Source organism: Cinclus cinclus, chromosome 5, assembly GCF_963662255.1.
Source record: "Cinclus cinclus chromosome 5, bCinCin1.1, whole genome shotgun sequence".
Lineage (NCBI taxonomy): Eukaryota > Metazoa > Chordata > Aves > Passeriformes > Cinclidae > Cinclus > Cinclus cinclus.
Window position 1 is genome coordinate 39,973,229 of NC_085050.1, and position 23,152 is coordinate 39,996,380.

General features: G+C 36.9%; 1 protein-coding gene across 3 annotated transcripts in view; it reads left to right on the forward strand.

Annotated features, from left to right (window-relative positions):
- The window catches only part of FSTL5 (follistatin like 5), a 253,572-nt gene that overhangs the window by 180,476 nt on the left and 49,944 nt on the right, over positions 1–23,152 (forward strand). For all 3 annotated transcript variants that reach the window (XM_062493697.1, XM_062493698.1, XM_062493699.1), the window contains exons 7-9: positions 7,117–7,237; positions 14,748–14,909; positions 16,727–16,861. In XM_062493697.1, coding sequence (XP_062349681.1) covers positions 7,117–7,237; positions 14,748–14,909; positions 16,727–16,861 — 418 coding nt within the window. The remainder of the gene's footprint in view (positions 1–7,116; positions 7,238–14,747; positions 14,910–16,726; positions 16,862–23,152) is intronic.

Genomic DNA, 23,152 nt, shown 5'->3' on the forward strand with positions numbered 1-23,152 from the left:
AAGTCTTATTTCAGGAAGCGAGAATAGAGGGTGACCTCTGCATTGACCATTTGTAATACAAGCTTAGGAAGGTATGCATGAAGACTTTCTCAGCATTGGAGATTTAGTTAGATGTTTTGAACTACTCACCAAATGACCAGCACTTTACGCAGTCATCAGTAGAGTAAGGCTAGTAAAGCTATTTGTGGTAATGAGATACAACCTTTGTAAAATTCAATCATTATTTGCTTTTTTCTTTCTGTTCTCCCCAGTGTCAAGAAAAGAGGAACCAGTAAAATGCTTGGAATGTCTAATTTGTAGCTAGGAAGTTTGTTTTCATGGTCTAGCAGAGCTAGACAGTGGGTGGTAGCTAAAACAGTGAGCAGTGACAGATCCACTGAACAATCCCATAAAAGGATTTTGCTACCCTGAGCTTTCTCAAATGACTGTAAAAGAAGCTTAGGAACATTAATTTCCTTTGACTAAAACTAGCCTGCATTAATAGTCACGAATTGGTGTCTGGTGTGACATTCTTGAGAACAGAGTTTCTCTTAAGATTCTGTCACTTTCTACTGCATATACTGTACTCGTGCTTATGTGTACTTTCCTTCTTTAAGCTTTGGCATGAATTGCAGTTTTCTGTCAGGCTGATTCTTCAACCAGTGGATTTACTCTAGATTCATGATTTGTTCTTATTTTAGCTGTAAAATTTCAGACAGAGAGAAGGTATGCAAAATTTGTGCTCATGCAATGTTGGATTTTTTTCCTCTGAATCAAGAAGGAAAACTTTAAAAAATCTTGGATTTCTGCCAAATGCAATTCTTTCAGATTTCTGTGTGGAATATAATTTTTTTTTACTGCCAGTAGCAAAGTGCAGAGCTGTGTTGCTTTGCCAAAGTGATTAGGGAAACTGATTACTTGGAAAATAGGAGTTGTAACATTGACATTAGCACAAAAAGCCTGAGCTGAGTTTATCTGGGGAATGAACCATACATAATTATTTTAAAAGATGTTTTCAGTAAACCCTCATCTACCTACTAGGTTATCTACTAGGTTATCTAGTAGGTTAGTTAACTCTTATTTAACCTAGTAGGTTATCTACTTTCTGTGTCCTTGTAATAAAGGAAATTAGAGATACTGAAAAATTCATAAAATATGAGCAAGAACACGGCATTCGTATTACTGGTACTTCCATGAGTTGACTGAAATAAAAAACAGAAATCTTCAACTAATGTACAGGGAATAAAGGGGAATATGTATACTGGCTGTGTTTTACAAGCAAACAATGTTGTTTTGAAAATATCCATTTGGATGCAGTTATTGATACAACCTTCCCTTATGTCCTGGTTTAGGGCAAAATTTGGGAGGAAACCTCGGAATGGGGTTCCTCTAGAAAGCAGATTCAAGTGGCCCCTTCCTGAACTGGTTTAGGAAAAGATTTCCTTGGAGAAGAGTGGAAGAAAACTCTTTTTTCAGCAAGCAAAGCACTCAAAAGCACAAAAAATGAATACTATTAAGCAATAGAACCTGTCGCTGTTCTGAAGAGATGGCAAATTCAGAAAGTCCTTGTCATGGGGTGCGGCTCAGCTCTCTGTCTGTTCTCAGTCCCTCCTTTGCTGGGAAATGCCGTGTCCCAGCCCCGGTGGGACACAGGTGTGAGCTCCCGGTGCTCTTCAGGGCTTTCAGTCCCTAGCAGGCTGAAACAGTTCCAAGAAAAAGAAAACCCACAGTGTGGGGAACTTCTCTGCCTCAGCTAGCTAAAAACCAACCAAAAGCAAAGGAGAGCTCTACCAGCTAAAAACCAACCAAAAGCAAAGGAGAGCTCTACCAGCCAAAAACCAACCAAAAGCAAAGGAGAGCTCTACCAGCTAAAAACCAACCAAAAGCAAAGGAGAGCTCTACCAGCTAAAAACCAACCAAAAGCAGAGGAGAGCTCTACCAGCTAAAAACCAACCAAGAGCAAAGGAGAGCTCTACCAGCTAAAAACCAACCAAAAGCAGAGGAGAGCTCTACCAGCTAAAAACCAACCAAGAGCAAAGGAGAGCTCTACCAGCTAAAAACCAACCAAAAGCAAAGGAGAGCTCTACCAGCTAAAAACCAACCAAGAGCAAAGGAGAGCTCTACCAGCTAAAAACCAACCAAGAGCAAAGGAGAGCTCTACCAGCTAAAAACCAACCAAAAGCAGAGGAGAGCTCTACCAGCTAAAAACCAACCAAAAGCAAAGGAGAGCTCTACCAGCTAAAAACCAACCAAGAGCAAAGGAGAGCTCTACCAGCTAAAAACCAACCAAAAGCAAAGGAGAGCTCTACCAGCTAAAAACCAACCAAAAGCAAAGGAGAGCTCTACCAGCTAAAAACCAACCAAAAGCAGAGGAGAGCTCTACCAGCTAAAAACCAACCAAGAGCAAAGGAGAGCTCTACCAGCTAAAAACCAACCAAAAGCAGAGGAGAGCTCTACCAGCTAAAAACCAACCAAAAGCAAAGGAGAGCTCTACCAGCTAAAAACCAACCAAAAGCAATGGAGAGCTCTACCCCGCTGTCTGTCCGTGCTGCAGACAGCACAGCCTGAGAGAAGGAATGCTGAAGCTCTCTGTGTTTTAAAAGCCACGTCTCAGACATTCCACCACTCCTCCTTCTCCCCCACTTCAGTCTCAGATCTAGTTTTAATGGTGCAAAACTTATTTCTGGGCTACGCAGACAAATGGGGATACAATTAAGCATCATAAAGTCACCCCAGGACACCCTAGAAAACCAAGACACAATTTTAATTCTTAGCTTCAAATTTTTTACCTGGTCAGCTCAGTGACAGATGATGTGGGGTTTTTTCCCTTTCCCCATTAAAAAATCAAGACTTTTTTCTTTAAAAAGGAAGGGAAATGTCTCCACCCAGGGTGTGTTATCATTATAATTGAACTATTATAGCGCTGTTAACCATAAATAAAAAAGAGTCCAAACAATATCATTTTTCCTTTTTTGTGGAAGTGGTAAAGGCTGCAAATAGAAATAAAGGTAATATGAAAAGCTATGAATTCATAAAATTTGACATTCATTAATTCCATTTATTCAAGACACAATATTTTTTTTTTTCTGTTTTGAGGATAATGTGAGTAAGAATTCATATCTTCAGTTCACATAGCCCATGTACTTTTTTTAAAAATTAATTAATTATTTATGCAAAGCCAAAAAACGCACAAAATTATTTGGGAAAGCAATATATGGGCAAAAAATGCTGGGAAAAAACCAACCAAAATACCACAAACCAAACCAAAACCACTCCTGGCTTCTATGATGATGAGCAAATTCAAGCAGTCTGTTTCATTATATGTTCTCCCATGAGGAGAAAGCTAGGAACAGTCTTCTGTTCTGACAGTCAGCTGTTAATGACAAAGTGCTGGAAAATGGTCATGAATTCTCTCATATGCAAAGCGTTAGCATATGAAAGCAGGTTATAAACCCAAGGAAATATTTGCTGATTCAAAAACAAAAATCACCTTTAGTTTCCATTTTATAAACAGTAAGAGAGCACAGCAAAGATTCACTATCAAATCAAAGTATTTTTCCATATTATTATACTCACTATTCATAACGTATATCATGATTTGTAAAATGTCAAGTTCTTCAGGAGAACAGAATTGCAGTGGTATCATTGTTAAGATAATTGTTAAAATCTATATTTTCATGTATGACAAAAATAGAGTTTCTTAATGTAATTTTAGAAGTACCTTCCCACTTCTATTTGAAAAGCAGGGGGACAAAAGTTGAGCTTGTAGCAATTTCTTTTTACTGTTATTAAATATAGTTTCCAAAATGTAAATAACATTTTTCAGTATATTTTGCTGTTGATATTTGAAAGCTCTGTTTCAAAGATACTTGTGTCAGTATAGATACAGGTGTCTTTTGTTGTTTTTTTTTTTAATTACTTACCTTGTGAGCTAGTCAATAAAACACTTAAATACTTGTCAACATGCAGTTTCAAATAGCTCTGTTTGTACTTTACCATCCCTTTTCAAATGCTGCTTACAACATTAAGTTCACTTTGTATTGAGTAGTTTGGTTTAATTAACAAAACAAACATTGAATTCAGTATACCAGTAAGCTAGGGACATTTATTCTGTAGTTGTAAAAAAGTTCAAAGCAAACAACTAGTCAAAATTTACCACTACCAACAAAACATGCTGTCCATAACATTCAAACTTTGAGTGTCATCATGTGTAAATTCTACTGAAATACGAATGTAAAAAGATCACAGGAGTGTTTCTTCCATGGTTTCTGTGAAAAAGAAGGGAGAAACCATAGCACTGGTATCCATTTACTTAGAAAATAGCTATGGTACCTAAAGATATCATATGCCACAATGAGTCAGTTAAAGAGCTGAAACAGGTATGCTTCAAAGCAGTCCCTAATAATTTAGGATAAGGAATGTTAAAGTAAACTAGTCTCCAGACTGCATTGTAGCAGCTGAATTTTTATATACTCCATCCTATGCCCTATTTTGTTTACAAGTACCTTTGGCAGAGATTAGGCAAAAAATTCTAGATTGCAAAAACAATATCCATTTTCTAGATAAAATGTAAGTACCTGTAGTGTGGCTCTTTTGAATAGCTGTTCTTTCATCTTCCACTAATAATGCTATTGAAGAGGAACGCTTTGAAAACATGTGTTCAGTTAGTAAGGGGGAAAATATAAATTGATTTTTTGCTTCATACATTTTAGAAAGAGATAGAGATCAAAACATCCAATAAGGAAGTTTTTTGAAGTTAGTCGGGTGGGTTATTCTGAAGGGAAATCCAGTGGAATCGATTTGCATAATCAAAATTACAAACAAAGTCTAAAAGAAGGTCCCTTTTTTGATCTTTGTAGTGGTAATATATAATGGTATATTGAAGATTTGGTAGAAATATTTTCTGTGTAACCTAAGTGCTAATAGAGAAACCTATAGTTATCCTGAAAAAGTCAAGTTATTCATAGTATTACCAGGTAGGTTAATTTTTAGGTGAGTTGTTTTCCTTCTCCCAAGGAACAAGTAGCAGAATCACTGGAAGCACAGAGTTGTGTAATGTGAAATTTAGTTGCCTACACATCTTTGGATGAAGAAATACAGTAAGTCATATGTTTTTCAAATACTATTTTGAGTGTATTTAAAGAAAGAAAACTGAGAAATTAAAAGGAATTTCATAGAGATTTCAACTTTCATGTTTAAATTTCAGTCTACAAAAAGATTAAAAATGTTATAGTGAAAGTTATTGTGAATGAAATATGTGCCTAAAAGCATTGAGATCATCGTTGTCCGAGTAAGAACAAAAACTGAAAAGTGAGAACTGAAAAAAATAATGAACCAGAGGTTGATGTAGTCCAGTATTTTGTCATTTTTAAGATCCAAAGGGCAGAATGTAACAATAAGGCAGCATATATTTTTTATCAAAGTTCTTTTACTGTGCAATTTACAAACTTTGTGACTGGGGTATTGTAGCTAAAATTTTTCGTTTTGCAAGCCTTTGATCTTCATGGATTTGAGGACTTTGTAGAGAAGGCTACAAAGTTTGTGAAGAAACAAATAAGAAAGGATATTGGGGATATGATGGGGGATATAAAGGTGAGGACAACCTTGGCTACAGTGACCATGTGGTGTCAGAGTCAAGGAGCCTCAGAGGAGACATCAAGGCAAAAAGCAATACAAGACTTCAGAAGAGGAGGCTTCCACCTGTTCAAGGATGTGCTTGGAAGAATTCCATACATCATGCTGGAAACAAAAGGGAGTCTGTAGAGGAGATTAATCCCTCTGCAGATACCTCTGTGAGGCCCCCCTGGCATTTTCTCTGAGATAAGATAAACTACTTAACTAGAAATGACTCATGTTAGAAAAATGTAAATTCTTTCTTTTATCTTTTTAGAATACTATTGGTTAGGTTTGATTCTTTATAATAGGTTGTCCCAAACAAAGAAAGATAATGTAGTTGGTTAAAATGTGTCAACCCTATATTTGATCCCCCCCAAACCCTATAAAAGTAAATGTATTAGACCCCCATGTTTGGAGATTTGCTGCAGTACCCCCCTTTCATTGGAGAAATAAAGCCCGTGGAAAAAGTCTGAGCTGCTCTCCTGTTCCTTTTATGCTGGCTGAGAGAATGTTCCTGTAAGCAAAGAAAGGCCAGCGCTTACCTACCTTGTAACTTACCCCTGCCCGAGAACATCAGGGGCAGGGGGGACAAGAAAAAGTTACAGGGGTCTAAGAGAGATGGTTGATTTTTAAGGATGACCTCCTCTGTGCTCAAGAACAGGCTTTCACAATGAACAGTAAATCAAAAGCAGCCAGAAGCCCGTATTGATGAACAAGGAGCTCTTGGGAGAATTCAAATAAAAAAAGAAAAGGTATAAGGAATGACAGGTGACCAAGGAAGAACCTGGAGACTCTATTTGAATGTGCAGATAAGGAAAGATTAAGCCATCCCAGAACTGGATCTGGTCAGATATGAAGGTTTACAGAGTTCCAGGACTATATCAGCAGCAAAGAAAGATGGGAAAATGTGGACCTTTTGCTGAGCTGTAATGGGACCCAGTGCCAAATAAGTTGAAGATAATGATGTACTAAAAGCCTCCTTTGCCTTGTGCTTGATCACAAACACTCACTTTCAGGAATCCCAGATCCCTGAAATCAGTTTACAGCACTAGTACTTCTGTAATGTATCTAATGAGAATTAGAAGAAAAACAAGGATTTATTTTTTTTTTCATGTCTGCTCATTATAAAGGATGGCAACATTTCCATGGGATGTCATTTAACCTGTTAATTTATTGCATAGATTTTTCTCTCTAGTCGGGTGCAATTCTCAACAGCTTTTCTTCTGCAAATAACTGTCATAGCTAAATAATCATATTGTTTCTGCTGAGTTTAGCTAGTTGCTAAAATAAAAGTTGTATTTTCTTTTACAGTCACAATATACGTAGCAAGATTAAAACGAACTCCACCATCCACAAGTATAATATTTGAATTTCAGATTACTGTCAGATATTCTGGTTAAATATTTGTGATGTGTGATATCTGATATTTGCATCACAGCTTTGTTGCTGGGATGATGAGCATAATTACTGTAGAGTTGTGGGCTTAATTATGATAACCTTGTTTTTAATCTTTCCTGGTAGGATTTTGGAGATGATGGGTCCTTGTACATCACTAAGGTTACCACAACTCATATAGGAAATTACACCTGCTATGCTGATGGGTATGATAAGGTCTATCAAACTCATATTCTCCAAGTGACTGGTAAGAAAAAATGTTCTGATTATCAAGTAATAAGAAACTTGAATTTTCCTAAGCAGATCTGTTGTTTCTGTTCTACTTTCTTTTGTATTGTGTTACATCTTAATAGAAAATTGTATATATTTTTTTCATTGCTCTCCTTCAAATAACCTTAAAAATAACGAAACACAATAATTTTAATTTATTGCTTCCATAGAATAATAACTATTAAAAGGTGTAAATATAGTCCAGAGGACTTGCTTTTCACCTGTGATGTTGTGCACAACAGTAAGTGGTTTATATATACATATACACACGGATAAAGTAAGTTTTACTATTCATTTAGTAACTTGGAAAGTAAGCGGGGAAAAATAAATGTGTAAGTTTCTTGTGTTAAGAATGTTTTGTTGAATAAAAGATTAATATAATGCATATCCCTGGAGATTTTGCAAGTGACGTAGGCTTCTAAATTCATATTTATGATATTGAAATCTAACAATGATTTTAGTAGATTAATTTGAGGTACCTGGGTTTGAAAACTTGATCTTTATGTTTTCCTACATCTGTTCAAGTTCCAGATAATACTTCATTGAATTCTGTACTTGGACAAAACTTAACTGGTTTGTAATCGATGTGCCCTGTAGACAGGCCTTTACTTTCTCCAGAGCTGATGTACCCTCACCTTTTTCTTATATGCAATTTATTTCCTAAATTATTTTAAGGAGTTCTTTTCCACCGATGAAGGATCATCTTTATCATCATTGAGGTTTAATGTATTTTTTTTTTTCATAGAGTGCTTTTATGTTATTTCAGTTCATATTTATCTTTGACTCTTAAGACTCCCTTTCAGCTATAAACTACCAGTGTTTGTCATTCCATGTTGTTGTTTAATCCTATCCAGAATCATGTTTGACCTCAATATTTTCTAAATTTACTTTGTATAATAGGTTCTGTTTCCTCCTGAGGCATACTCTAGCCCTAGTTTCCTGCCCACTGCTGTTACCATCATTCTTTGTTTTGTTAGCTATTAAACAGTTGCATAAACCCTTATAGCCTGACTTTTTTAACATTGCATCCAAGAATGCTGAAATATTTTTTCTTTTATTCTTATCTTTCATGTATATACATATGAAATACAGCTTCCAAGATTATTTTGACTTTTAATATTATTTGTTGTTCTTTTAATAGCCTTCTCCCCCTTTTCTGTTAATACCTTTGCATTTTAAATTGACACTTAGTGCTTGTTTGCAGTTTTATAAAAGTGTTGTCTCAGTTGTTATGTTTCTCTAGGAAGCTGGCTTGTAATATTTCTCTATCCATATATTTCAACTTCTTTTCCCAACTTCTTCCCCTCCTTAACCACAGCACATTGTACATACAGTGTTGTCGCTAAGCTAATGGGGACATGGCATCAACATCTTTTCCTCAAATTTTTTCTTCTGGGATTATTTTCTGTCACTTAAAAAGCCAGGTAGCAATTACTGGCTAAACTATTGAAAAGACTGAAGTGGAGTTTATTAATATTTCAATTCCTGCAGACATAGCAGAGTTACTGGCAAGCTGAACACATTAGTTGGTTCTTAACCAACTTTCTCCTCTGTTTTACGGGGTTTAGTTTGCCCTAAATTATTAACAAAATTTTGTTCTTATCAACACATTCCTTACCCATCCCAATATGTAAATAATCTCCCAGAGGTGCATAGCAAGAGTTAAAATACTAGAATGCTTCATGTTTGGCTCAGTTCAGCACATAATGAGGCAAAACTCCACTGAAATTGAAGAAGGTTTTCTTGCAAGACTAGAAAATCAAGAAATATAATTTGAGAGAGGTGAAGGAGAACAAATGTAGGTTTTTCTGGTGATAAAGTGTATGTCAGAAAATTGGCTTTTCAACTGGAAACCACTGTAAACCTCAGATAGCTGCTATTCCAAAAACTGGAACTGGAATGGTACCTTCCTAAATTATTTTGGATGTTGATGTTTTGGGGAGCAAGAAACAGGAAAAGGAGGCCTTTCGAGCAATAGGATTATTTGCTGTGTATGTTGTGGATAAATGGAGTGAAATCCACTGAGATTAAAGGTCAAATGAACAGCTCTTCCAAGGTCTAGATCTGTACTTCTAAGGAATAATCTTCTTAAACACAGGCATGATGGTCAGTACTTGTAGCTGTGATAATGACTAATTATTATAATGCTACTTGTATTAACTGGAGAGTCAGTTAAAAAGTTAATAGGATAATGAGACTACATTGATCACAAAGATTTAATGTGAAGGTTCAATGAAAACAATGTAATTAGATTTTAACTTCTTTCTTGCTTTTCATTTATATACAGCTATTTATTTTTAGAAAAAAAATCATATATTTTAGGCTAGTATGGAATTATTATATATATAAATCTGATTTACTTTTAAGATTAAAATCTAAGATTTTTTTTTAGTTTTGAATTATCTGGCATAGTAGTAAAGAATAATGAGCTTCCTTTGGAGTCTAAAATATACATTAATGAGCACTATAAAAGACTTGTTTTATAGTACAAAAATCAGTCTACTCTTATGCAAATAATATGTAAGGTAAATATTGTAAGCAACCCTATAAGTTGATATTTTAAACTTTTTCATATAAATTACAAAAAAAAAAAGAAGACAAAGAAACCCAAACAAACAAACAAAAAAACCCAAAACAAAATAAAAAGTTGTGATCAGGAAGAAATAACTCTTTCATGACATAGTCTTAATTATTAGCATTTACATAATACTTAAAACCTTCAATGTATACAATTTTGAGATTATATCTCTTAGACAATATGACTAAATGAATTTGAGTCTGTCAGTTTGGTCTTTATTTTTCTTCTAATATATCAGTGATATTTGAATAAGATCACTAGTTCTGATACCTTAAGGTAAAGAAAGGAGAACCCAGTCACTTGACCAGACATAAACAGGGAATGTATAGTCTGAGTTGTTTGCCAGCTTTGTTTTTCCAAAGTATCTAAGTTTAAACAAGAATAGAATAGAATATTCAATAGAATAACCTAGTTCACTAAGATATCACCTGTTTCTTTCTTAAAGGAATGCATTCTCCCTGCATTCAAGACAGCTTGAATAGACTATTTTCTCACTTCTCCTCCCCCATGAGACCCAACTGAAATAATACTCTAGAGGTTTTATAGCAAACGTTAGAGCTATTGAATAGTTACATATCCACAATATTTGGAACCAACAGTCTCACATTCCATTTTGAATTGAAAGATAAGGGATATAGAATTTACTCAGTTATGTGTTGTGTTATACATAACTCTGCTAAATATAAATATGCAGTGCCTCCCTTCCCTTCTAACCTATGTCATGATTTCTCCCTTTTAAAGTAAGCTGTTTTAAGTTAAGATGCTAGAACATATCTCTTTGAAAGTCAGTGTGAACAGTCACATTAATTGTGCACTTAAATTTTCATTTCTGGTGTTTTTGTTTTGTTTTTTTTTTGGTCAGTTGCACCAAACAAACAAACAAACAAACAAAAAACCTGATGCAAATGAACGCCAAAGACTTTACGCTGAACTCATCACATCAAATTAAATTTTTAGACTGAGCCCACAGCTGCATTTATATTTCAGTTATCTGCAGGATGCCTCAGTTGCACAGTTCTTTCTTAGCAGAACATTACAAATAGGCTTCAGGGTAATATGAAATAAAAATTATAAGGCAAAACAAGGGCTGAAAAACATTTCTAGTTGTATAGACAACCTATTAGACACAGAGTTGCTGAGGAAAGAGGAAAATGGCAGCAAAGAGAGGAAAGATCCAGCAAGAAATAAACCCTACTGTCATGCAAGAACCTTTGTTCCTTGGAAAACAATGCTTAAGTAACAGGAACTACTATATAAATAAGGGGTAGTGAAAGAAAACTCAGACATACTTTCACTTGAGCAGGTCCTCTACTCTCTTTCACATCTCCTAACAAGCCTTAAGTAGTTAATTTTGCAACAATAACAATTTGTCATGAAGGATGAAATTTTATTTGTAAGTTTAGGAAGAATTTTATTTCTGTTATAATATTTTCTAAAACTTTTTTAACGATACTGTTGCATCAGAAATATTGTGTGCCTTTTGCCCAAATAAAACAAATACATTCCTCTTTGTCTTCGATGAAAACTCTTTGAAATTGGACTGTTAAAAAAATTGTCTTCACATGTGCTCAGTAGAAGTCTGTCAAGGTAAAGTAGTTAAATACCCATAAGGTTTTATACACGATGAGAGTATTTCACTGACACAAAAAGAGACAAGAAATATCCTGGTGTATATATAGTCAGAACACAATTGCAATGCCTTGTTATTGGTCCTAAATGTTGTTTCTATAGCTGAGATGCTTGAGAGTGTTCAGTGATGGCAGTCCTGTCTCTAAGGAAATGAAGGTCCTTGCTTTTCCAGAGACAAGGTGAAAGAATAAGCCATTTGGCTTTGCTGCACTGGGAAATCTACAACATGAAGTAACCTACATAAAGGTCCTTGCGTCAAGAAACACTGAACAGGCAGGCAGGCATGAAGATTGGACTTTTGGAAGTGAGGCACAGCGAGACTAGATCTGAGGTGCCAAAAAATGTTCAGACCACTGAATGTGAAGCCAAGCAGGGTCCAGTCTTAAGTGGGGAAGGCAAGGTCCCAGTATGGAGCAGACAGATGCTATGCAAAAGGAGATAGAAGAGGAAAGAAATGGAGGGGAATTAGGCATTGGAATGTAAGCCTTGAGATGAAAAATAAAGATCAACTTCCATGAAAGCAAAGCCCTTACCAGAAAATCAATAGAAACCTTAAATCTCTGATTTTTATGTGCTCTTCCTCTTAGCTGGTAGTCTAAGAAGCTAAAAGCCATATTACCTATTTTTTAACCTTCTCCCATATTATTATATTACATTTTTGCAATTTGCATATTGGGGTTATGTTGAAAAGACTATCCTCTCTAACTGGGTTTAAAATATCCCTGGAACATACTGATTTTTGCATCTTATCTGAGATACAGTAGATCTGCGTATTTCTTGCAATGTTGAAATGTAAGGCATTTATATGATCTAATGGGACAGCATGCTGAAACATCTCTTGTAAATAGTTGAACAGGATTTGAAATTATTTAATCTCATTCCAAAATAGACGCAGTTAATTTTTGATCTTCTTTCATTATCGACTGATACTTCATCCTCTACCCAGCTATGTTTTGTGACACAACTTAAGTATTCTACATTTTTTAGAGCTGCATTAAACAAAACTTTGGCAAATAGGAAATACACTTCCTTAATCTTATTACAGTTTATATTTTTTATTGTTAGAAACAACCTCAAGCAAGTTGCCTCTAAAAAAAATTAAAGATAAGTTAAATAGTTATTAATCTAAAAAATCTGCATAGCAGGATTTTAAAATCTTGCTTAACTACTGATTACTAATAGGAATATGTCCACTGGGATGTCATATGTCCTCTGTCTGACACTACTCATGTATGTAGAAGATTTTTAATTGGCAAGTATATACTCCAGCAAGTTTTCAAACCTTGAAAAATTGATACCAGAAATTCTTATATTTTCTTAATAAACTCATAAGACTAGTCTTATACATAGGGTCACAGAATCTGCTGAGTTGCAAGGGACCCATCAGGATCACTGAGTCCAGCTGTGGGCCCTACACAGGACAGCCCAAGAGTCACACCATGTCCCTGAGAGCATTGTCCGAAGACTTAAGGAAGTCTGCCAGGTTGGTGTTGTGACCACTTCCCTGAGAGCCTGTTTCAGTGCCCAGCCACACTCTGGGTAAAGAACTTTTTCATAATATCCAGCTTAAACCTTCCCTGATACAATTTTGTGCCACTTGCTCAGGTCCTGTCACTGGTCACCATAAAGAGGTCAGTGCCTGTCCTTCCCCTTCACAAGGAAGTTGCAGACTGCAATGAGGTCTCCCCTCACTCTCCTCCAGGCTGAACAGACCAAGGGCCCTCAGCCAATCCTCATATGGCTTCATCTCAAAACTCTTCATTATTCTGGTGGCCCTGCTTTGGACATTCCTCAACAGCTCTGTGTCATTTGTATACTGTGGTGCCCAAAACTGCCCCCAGGACTCAAGCTGAGGCTGCCACAGTGCAGAGCAGAGCAGGACAATCCCCTCCCTTGCCCAGCTGGTGATGTTGTGCCTGATGCCTCCCAGGACACAGTTGGCCTTCCTGGCTGCCAGGGCACAATGACTCATGTTCAGCTTGCCATCGACCAGGACCCCTAGGTCCCTTTCTGCAGCACTGCTCTCCAGCACCTCATTCCCCATTTTGTACACCCAACAAGGGTTGCCCTGTCCCAGGTGCAGAATCTGGCATTTTCCCTTGATAAACTTCATACAATTGGTGATTGTCCATCTCTCTAATTTGTTGAGGTCTCTCTGCAGGACCTCTCTGTCCTTGAGGGAGTCAACAGCTTCTCCCAGTTTGATGTTGTCAGCAAAATTACTCAGTATTCCTTCAAATCCTGTGTCCAAGTCTTTAATGAAGATGTTGAAGAGAACTGAGCTGAGGATTGAGCCCTGTGGAATCCCACTACTGACTGGGTCCCAGCCAGATACCACCTCATTCACTATACCTCTTTGTTCCTGACCCATGAGCTGGTTGTTCACCAATCACGTAACACAGTTATCCAGCTGCATGGACATTTTGTCCAGAAGGATACGTCTTGTTTAACATCTTAATTAGTGATGTGAATAATGGGGTGGAGTTCTACCTTCAACAGTTTTGTAGGTGGCACCAAACTGGGAGGAGTGCCATGAGGACTACGGGATCATGCTGCTATTTGTCGGGAGCTTGACTGGATGGAGAAATGAACCACCAACAATTTAGGAAATTCAACAACAAGTGCAAGAGTCCTGCACCCTGGGAGGAACAGCCCTGGTGCTCCAGTATATCCTGAATGCCACCTAGTGGAAAATATTTTGTCAGAAAAAGACTTCAGAGGGAAATCAAGTTAAACATATGCTAGTGATGTGTCCATATGGTAAAGAAGGAAAGTGGTATCATAGTTACAGAAGGTCCTGTCTGAATAGGTATAAAGAAGTATAAGCCTGAACAGGTTTTATGCAGGTAGAACGGATTGTTGATAGGTGTTTTGGAAAGAGGGAAAAGGTGGAGATGTAATGTTAAGATTTGTGAAGCAGGACAATTCAAATATCTGTACAACCTATCATGACTCACTAATTGTATGTTAGTCATATTTTATAAAGAAATCTAACAAAAAAAAATCTTATTACTTAACCACAAACTATTGAACTAGAGATGAAGCTTTGTTTCTTTGATATCACAGACAATGAAAAGAGATTTTTCTCACAGAATATTTTCTTCTGCTTCATAGACTTTCTGAGACAGAATTCTGCATAGAATGTCACTGAATATCTGATGAATACCACATCTGTGTGTTGTTATATGTAGCTGCAGGGGTCTTCTAAATTGCTTATAGCTATTTTTCTTAAAATGAAGATAATGTTCTCCACTAAATTATAATTGTTTTCTGTATTCAGTTCCACCTGTTATCCGAGTCTATCCAGAGAGCCAGGCGAGGGAGCCAGGTGTGACAGCTAGCCTTCGGTGCCATGCTGAAGGTATTCCCAACCCACAACTTGGTTGGCTGAAGAATGGAATTGATATCACTCCAAAGTTGTCCAAACAGCTAACTCTTCAAGGTAAATGGGTATATTTATTGTTTTCTACAGATTGCTCATGTTTTATCTGTGCATCATTTCTATACTAGTTGCCTTTCTTCCATAGTTTTAACAAAGGCTTGAAGTCTAAGCTAAAACATTTCAAAAGATGTGATGTCTTCCAGTTACTCCCCAAGACATATCTTTCTGCTTTCTCTTTGTTAGAATATTGATTGTGCTTACTGGCAGAATTACCAGTAAATTCCAATATGCTCTTCTCTTTGAAAATGTGCAGTATCTGGGTGGAGCAGGCAGTCCAAGACCTGGTCCCAGTCAGATCTGATAAGAATCTTAATGAGATTTGGGGACCTGATATTAGATAGGACAGGAGGAGAAATAACTGAAATGATGTGCTATTTTCTGAAGGGTATCAGCAGACATCCTTGGGAGTGCAAAGACATTGCATACACACACACAAGCCCTAACTCCCCCCCTCCCCCCAAAAAAAACCCAAAACCTCAAACCCCAAAAACCTGCAAAAAAACCCAAACAAAAAAAAGCCCTGCCAAAACTAAAGGAAAGTCTTACCTTTAGCAACAGTAAATTTCTATAAATCTTCAGGGCTCAGCAAAATCAGTGTACCTGTCCAGCTTTAAATCTCCATGCTTCTTTATAGTCTTTCTGGTAATTTTTGATCAGCCATAGGAAAAAAAAAAATCTCCTCCTGCTAGTGTTCTCTTCAAAACTTTCTCTCGCTCATCAACAAGACCAGGATGTGTAGTTAGGATAGGACAGCACTCAGCCTGCACTGTACAAAGCAGTGGACAGACGTGGCAAGTGCTTTTCTGTAGTGTTACTTTCCCCACAGGTGTCATATTACCCTGTTCTTTCATGTACAACTCTCCTGGATATTTGTGAACACTTACCTTGCAGAAATACTTTCCACTATGAGTAGAAAGTGATGAACTTCTCTCCCATAGCAACATTGTTTTAATTTCTCCTCTAGGGATAAACTGAATTAAATACCTTTAATTCAATTTTCTAGCATAGAATTATTTGAAATAAAATTTTGAAAATCTTGTTGCATTTTCCCAGAGACTTTTCTGAGTTAAACTATCTGTGCACAATGCCCCTTTTAGTCCATACTTTAGAATGCCTATTAAGCTGTTTTTTCTTATAGTTCCTACAGCTGAACAATTATGTTATATTTAAAATTCAATGAATTGTTGTTCACACCATTATTCACATCACATTATTTAAAAGACATTTGCCCATGAAACCTGGACTGTTTGTTGACATTCCAACACAGTCTGATGTACAATTGCTGAGGTTTCCATAAGATTCTACATTGAGGTAGGTGAAAAATTTCAGTGCACCTGTTTTCGCTGTTCTTACTCTGCGACCACATGAAACCAGAACTAACTAGGTGCCTCTGGTTAGGAGCAATAAATAATTTTATTAAAATTTTTATTTATGTTTAAAGTTTGACCTGTTGCATTCCATGGGTTGTTTTGTGTAAAGGAAATTATGGTGTCAAGTGACCAAATGCAACATAATAAAAACCTAATATTTACCTGATTTTTTAAAAAAAATCATAGTAATTTAAATATATATAAAACTTCAAATTGATATTTGGCTCTGATGTGCAAAATCAACTGAGGCACTTTGCATATCTGTGAGATGAAATAGTGCATATAATTCACTACCCAATTGAATACATTTGGACTGATTTGGAATGCCTCCAAGTTATGAACTCAGGAATGAAAATGGTTTAATTAGGGTAAGCAGAGAAAGTCTTCTGAATTTATAATCCGAAAGCACTGGCATGTCTGCATGTTGATTTTTTCCTCTCCTCTCAGCAAATGGTAGTGAAGTTCACATTAGCAATGTGCGCTATGAAGATACAGGAGCATATACTTGCATTGCAAAGAATGAAGCAGGGGTGGATGAAGATATTTCTTCTCTCTTTGTGGAAGATTCTGCTCGGAAGACTCGTAAGTATTTAATGAGCATTAAAACTATGAAATGCTAAACAAATTAAAATTAATTTGTGTAAATAGCTGATTTTAAAAAACAAGGTTCAACTAATGGTGTCCATGAGTCCCTGAAGGCAGAATGTGCATTCTGCAGTATATTTAGAAGTAGAATAAAATCTCTGATTCATTATGTGAACCAACATATTTTTTTACATTGCTGCTAAATTTTTGAGAGTTTTCTCATGATAGATGTGTTGCACAGGAAGGGAATGCAAAGGGAAAAAGGAACTGGAGATCTACATATGGCAACTACTAGTGTGTTTCCCAGTTGTTGATGGGGATGTAGGAGGAAGACCTTTTCTTCCTGTCTGATCTTGAGATATACCAAGAGTCAAAATCGGTCCTCATGACATGACAGTAATCATGACTTGATCTCATCTACTGAAGTGCTTGGCAGGTCCAGATCAGTTCCAGCCTGCCCATACTGCCTTGTGCCTGGAATGAGGAGGAGCAATGAGCACTATTCACTTCTGTCTTGGGAGTGAACGTGCCAAATCAATATCCCTAGTAACAAGTGCTGTTCTTTATCCTCTGTTAAATGACAGTGGGATTTATAAACCCTGTTTTCCTATTATTTGTCTAATTTGGTACTTTTTTCACTTACCTCATTTTGCTTAGACAAATCCATTCCTGAGTTTATACTTCACCCATTTTTTGTTTGGTTTGATTGGTTGGTTATGTCTGTTTTTTTTTTTTAATCTCTTACTTCAATGAATACTATATATTTATAAGAAATACATCTAGTAAAATGATAATTATCTTACTAGTGAGTGTGATTGCATTAACTTAAGACATTATTGTTTATTTAAAAGTTTATTCAGCTCTGCCAAATACTGGACAGGATACCAGAGGCAAAATTACTAGCACTGCAAGTCTGCCTGACAATTCCAAGCCACAGGACATTGAGTTCAGTTACATTTGGTTTACTGTGCTTTAAATGTTTCAGAGGAAATCTTCCATGCAGGAAAATTCCATAATCTAAATGCTGATATCTTTACTTAGCTGCTTTATGTAAGACTAATTCTAATTGTAGTTTTTCAAAAGCCTTAACATGGGGGCTTTTAAGTATCATGGAAATTACTGCTCAGACATTTCTGGGAAGACACCTGAAGATAAATAAGTTGGTTGATCATGCAGTTTCTGTTAATCTGGTAATGTGAAATAGCTTCCATTTCCCTATTGCATTGTGTGAAAAATACTGTGAATTTTGCCAGATTTCAAGACCCTGACAAATACTAGTTTGTATATGTTTGGTTAAAACTTTTTTGGCCTTAACAACAAAATATTTGTAGCCAACCACCCAGTTTTCAAATGTTTTAGTTAAGTAATTTTGTCTTCTGAAGACAAAATTCTGCTGTGAATATGTATGTATATCCACATGGATGCAGAACACTTCTTTCAGGACATGTAACGCGATGCAATAATTTTAGATCTGCTACCTTAGCAGGGTTTGTAAACATGACGTGTCATACAGTTAACACAGCTTTAATATCTACTATCAGTAAGTTGTTAGAATGACAACTGGTGTCATGAAAGATGTAAATGAAGGATGACAGAATATAAACCAAATTATTTCAAAGACAGTTCATCCAAATGATATAGTCATCTTCCTTCCTATAAAAATAATTTACTATGCAAGCTCCATGTTGCATGTTGAAGAGAAGCATTTTACCATTATGTTCCTTGGTGTTTGAACATGGTTTCTGAAGAATTCATCCATGTGTAAATACTCATTAAACCTAAAGATGCATTATTATAATATTCAAATTGAGGTGTAGCAGATATTTACATGTTAAACTCCAATTTGCACAGAATTCCATTTTGGTACATGCAAGAAGACCAAGGTGCATACTCATAAATAAAAAGCACTGACTCTCAATATCATTGACACAACTACATGTACAAATTACCTGAAGAGGTGCACAGTTTTATAGATGCAGTTTAAAAAGCTGCTGCTGTTTTTTAAAAAAAATTCCTTTGCAGGGAGGATTAGAGAACATTTGCAGCTACAGGATTACAGCTACATGATTTGCAGCTAGCATTAGAGAACTGCCTTTTTTTTTTATGTTTCCCCCAAAACTCTTGTTCATACATTAAATTAGAGATTATTAGGGAATAAAATTACATAGCTAAAACCACTTGGATAGGCCTGTGGGCTTTTTTTACCCCACCCACACATATTAAGCACAATGTTACAGCTACTTTAATTTCAAGCCTGTTGATTAGGTCGCAAGTTGCATTCTAAAGATAGTCTCTGGTGAATGTAAATGTGGTTCTATGTGATCTGATATAAACTATTTCTGTCACTGACGACATTTTTATAATGCTTATATCCTCCTTTAAGAGAATAAAGCAGACATGTTTTTTAATTTTTCTTTGGTTCCTTATTAGAAGGCTCCCTTTTAGAAATCTTAGGATACTGTTTTGAAGAAAATAAGATCAAACTCTCACTAGCTTGTCAGTTATTCTGGGCTTTTTTCCTTTGTGATGTCACATTAAGATAAAAAACAAAGCAAAATAAAAGCATCTGAACACTTGAGTTGATTTTCTATTGAGAGTTTGGGGAGAACTTTACAGTCACGTTCTAAACTACAATTGCACTGCTTTGAGCATGACAGTAATTTCAAAAGCCACATAAGAAATGCAGAACATTATTCCATTACTAGTGCATGTATTTTATTTCCTAGAAAGCTTAATAGTCAAAATAAATGTTCACTTTTGTACTTACCTGATCTGTTGTTTATGTGCAAGGGAAAACTTTAGGGGTTTAATATTACTTTGCACAAACAAGCTAAATTTTTTATTATTTTTCTGTTGAATCTCACTTTCAATACATTCCAAATTTGTGGGAAACTCAGTTCAGTGGTTTGAGAAAAAAATACTATCTGTGGCAGAAAGGGCCACAGGGCTAACTGATTTCGCTGTAAACTGGTAATTTAAACAGCTCCTAAGAGAAAATACTATATTTCCTGGTACCTCAGACTAAATGCAAATCAGTGTCATTATGGATAAGTAGATTGTTAAATAATAAGCACTAAAAGTGCTATCACACTTCTAGATTTTCATAATTCATAGGATTGTTACAGATGCATGTAATGCATGCTCTGTATTTGTCAAGGTTTAGTTTGTTCGTTTCCCGGCCAATGCACCAAAAATGTAATAGTTTGGCTTTGCCAATTGTAATATATTTACCTTTTGTTGTGAAATAGAATTAGGAGTAAAAGTAAAGCAGGCCTAAAACTTAAAAGGGAATAAAGAAGAACTTTATTAACAACACAAAGTATAATAATAATAAACTCACAACAGATTTTCAGACCACTTCTTCTTTCCCCTTTTGTTACAGCTTAACAACACACAGGGACACTTAAGTGAATTCCTTACTTAAATAATCTTTTTCAGTTCACTTTAGGGAGAGGAGTTTCCTCTTGTTTAGTTATAAGGATCTATTACCGAGAGAGGAAATGACCAGTTCTCTCCTGACTCCACTTTTTCATGATTAACAGCTACCCGGGATCTGCTATCATGAATTTCCTCCCACTTCACAGTCTTTCCAGAACAGAGTTGTGGGCCATGTTAAAAACTCATGGGGTATTACTTTTAAGGATGAGCTACTCAAAGGCAAAAGTTCTCTTTAGCTCACTTCTCTTTCTGTTCATACATTATTCTCAGGAACAAAGGATTCTTCCAAACACTTTACACCTTGCTCCACCACCCCCCCATGTCTCTCTTTTTTTCATGGTTTAAAGGAATTTTTTCATGAAGTACAGTCCACCCCTGTAACTTACAAAAAGATATTTCAGCCAACCTTCATGGTGTCTCCCCATTCTCCTTCCATCTAGGAACTAAGCTTTTGCTTCATTGACTTTGGTGTATCCTTTCTGTTCTTCTCCCTCTCACCCAAGGAAAGATGCAAGTCTGTAAGTCTTATCTGAGCATTGGAAAAGTTAAAATCTCCCCCAGAAGTTTCAGGGGCTGTGCCAGGCCATGCCGGAGCTGTGTCAGGATCTCAGGGTGCCCGGGCCACGCTGGAGGGGCAGGACGAGAACTGCAAAGCGCACGCAGAGGAGAAATGGGTGCCAAGGCCGTGTGTCCATGGCTTTCCCCCGGCGCTGCCCGCCCCCAGCTCCAGCCGCAGCCCGGGGGTTCTCCCTCTGCCCTGCCCAGCACACAAAGCCCTGGGGGCTCTCCCGAACCGGGCCCGGCTGCCTCCCCCCAGCCCGTGAGGGCGGCCGGGCGGGCTCGGCCACCCCAGGGCTGCTCCGAGCCGGGGCAGGGCAGGGCAGGGCCCCCCGAGACACGGACACACCTGGGAAAAGGTGAGGATCCCAGGAATGGGCCTCTCCTCCTCTTGACCACTGGGGCCCCTGGTTAAAGACGGGGCCCAGCAGCCCCTGGAGCTTGGCCCTCTGCCTGGCCCGGGCCCCCCTCTAGAAGGGACCCGGGCTAGGTCAGTGCCACACTGTAAGGGGCTGGAATTGCAAGAGGAGCTTTCCCGGCGTTTACTTGCTTCAAATGTGATTCACGGAGTGAGCCGACTTTTCCAAATTGGTTTCTCAGGCTGTCAACAACTAAATCAGCCTCCAATTGGTCCCATCCATTCACAGAGGAAGTTCTCATGGAGAAAAACTTCCCGTGTGCCCTCCCCACAGGGTAAAACTAGCACAGTATTATAAAGTGAAAGAAATTAAGGCCAAGCTATATTGAATTGTGGAAAATGTGATGCTAGTAGGAAAAAATAAAGTTATACAATATGAAGTATGAATTAAAGGTGCTAGGGACTTACTTATTTTAAAGTTTCACAAATTTGAAGTCCAGTTACCAAGAAAAGTCAATATACTTTGATGATAATGTTTCATCATCAGGATGGTAATCTAGATGGAAGTGAATGGAAAATACTCTGAAAATTCTTTGTCATCCAGATCTGTTCAGTAAAGGCCAGCACTGAACAGGGAAGCATTGGTCTGTGTTTATGATTGACGAGATGGGGTCTCCATGGTTTGCATACATGGAGCTTATTTATTGATTCTACAAATCAGTTTTATATACTTTTCCACCTATAGCTAAAAATAGCAACATTCACATGATTGGTGTTTCTAAATAATGTTACCTAATCAGAGGTCTGCACAGAGCTTTTACACAGACCTGCACAGACACAGACACAGACACATATGGTCTTGCAGGATTGATCTTGAACAAAACACACCAAGCACACCTTTTCCTCCTCATTCAGGGTTCTGCCTTTACTTGCCAGGGCTTGTGGCCCACTGGACTTAGTATATCCATTTGAGTCATGAGTTGAGCAGTGTTCTGAGTTCTGCTCTCCTGCTGCATTCTCACAGTTCTGTCTCACATTGGTAAAATTTTGAATAGTGGATGATAGTCTCAAGGATAGTTTAACTTCCTCTTAGAACATCAGCCTTTTCCAATGTGCACTAAAAATAAGACTTTGGAAAACATGCTTTCATTTTAACGTTTTCTTAGGTGAGAGAAATGGAATTATTTTTAAAATAATTTAGCTGTGCCTTTTTCCCAATTAACTTATTCTGTAGCTGAAATTTTATTTATTTATTTAACAACTGTCCCAGCACATGGATCCTTTTTGCTAGGTTTATGAAGTTATAATGGAAAGTTTTAGTTTATGTTACCTATATAAATGTCTCTTACAAGTACTGGTGATAAATTTCTACTGCTCTCTGTTATCAGATCCTGTTTAATTCCTCTGATGTTGATAAAAGCAGTAGCATCTAAAATACTTCTGAATGTGAGAACTGTGCTGTTTTGATTCTCTAGAGACTGCAAATTCTCTTTTTGCTGTGAATTCTATTTTCCCTCAAGCCTGCAGTTAAAGCCACTGAGAATGAGATAGCTGGTGTGGTTGATAGCTGAATAACCCCTGTGGTGACTGGTAAAAACATTCTGGGGATTAATGACCGGGTCTAAATCTCATTGAAGACACAAGAGTCTCCCCTACTGACATGATCCTCTAATAATACCTGAGACTGCTCAGCTGTGTTGGAAGGACTCTTTGGTGTAATGGCATTTGTAAATATAAATAGCAGTTTAAAATCTGGTTTTATTTTCATTCCAATGTATTTTTATTTTTCAGAACACGTATTGCATAGATTCATAGATTTAAGCATGATTGAACCATTTTATCTAACTCTATTCTATCTTCTACATTTCACAAGACACTAAATTGCATTCTGTTCTGCCTGAATACAGAGCTAATGCTTGTTTTCCTGAAGTGAG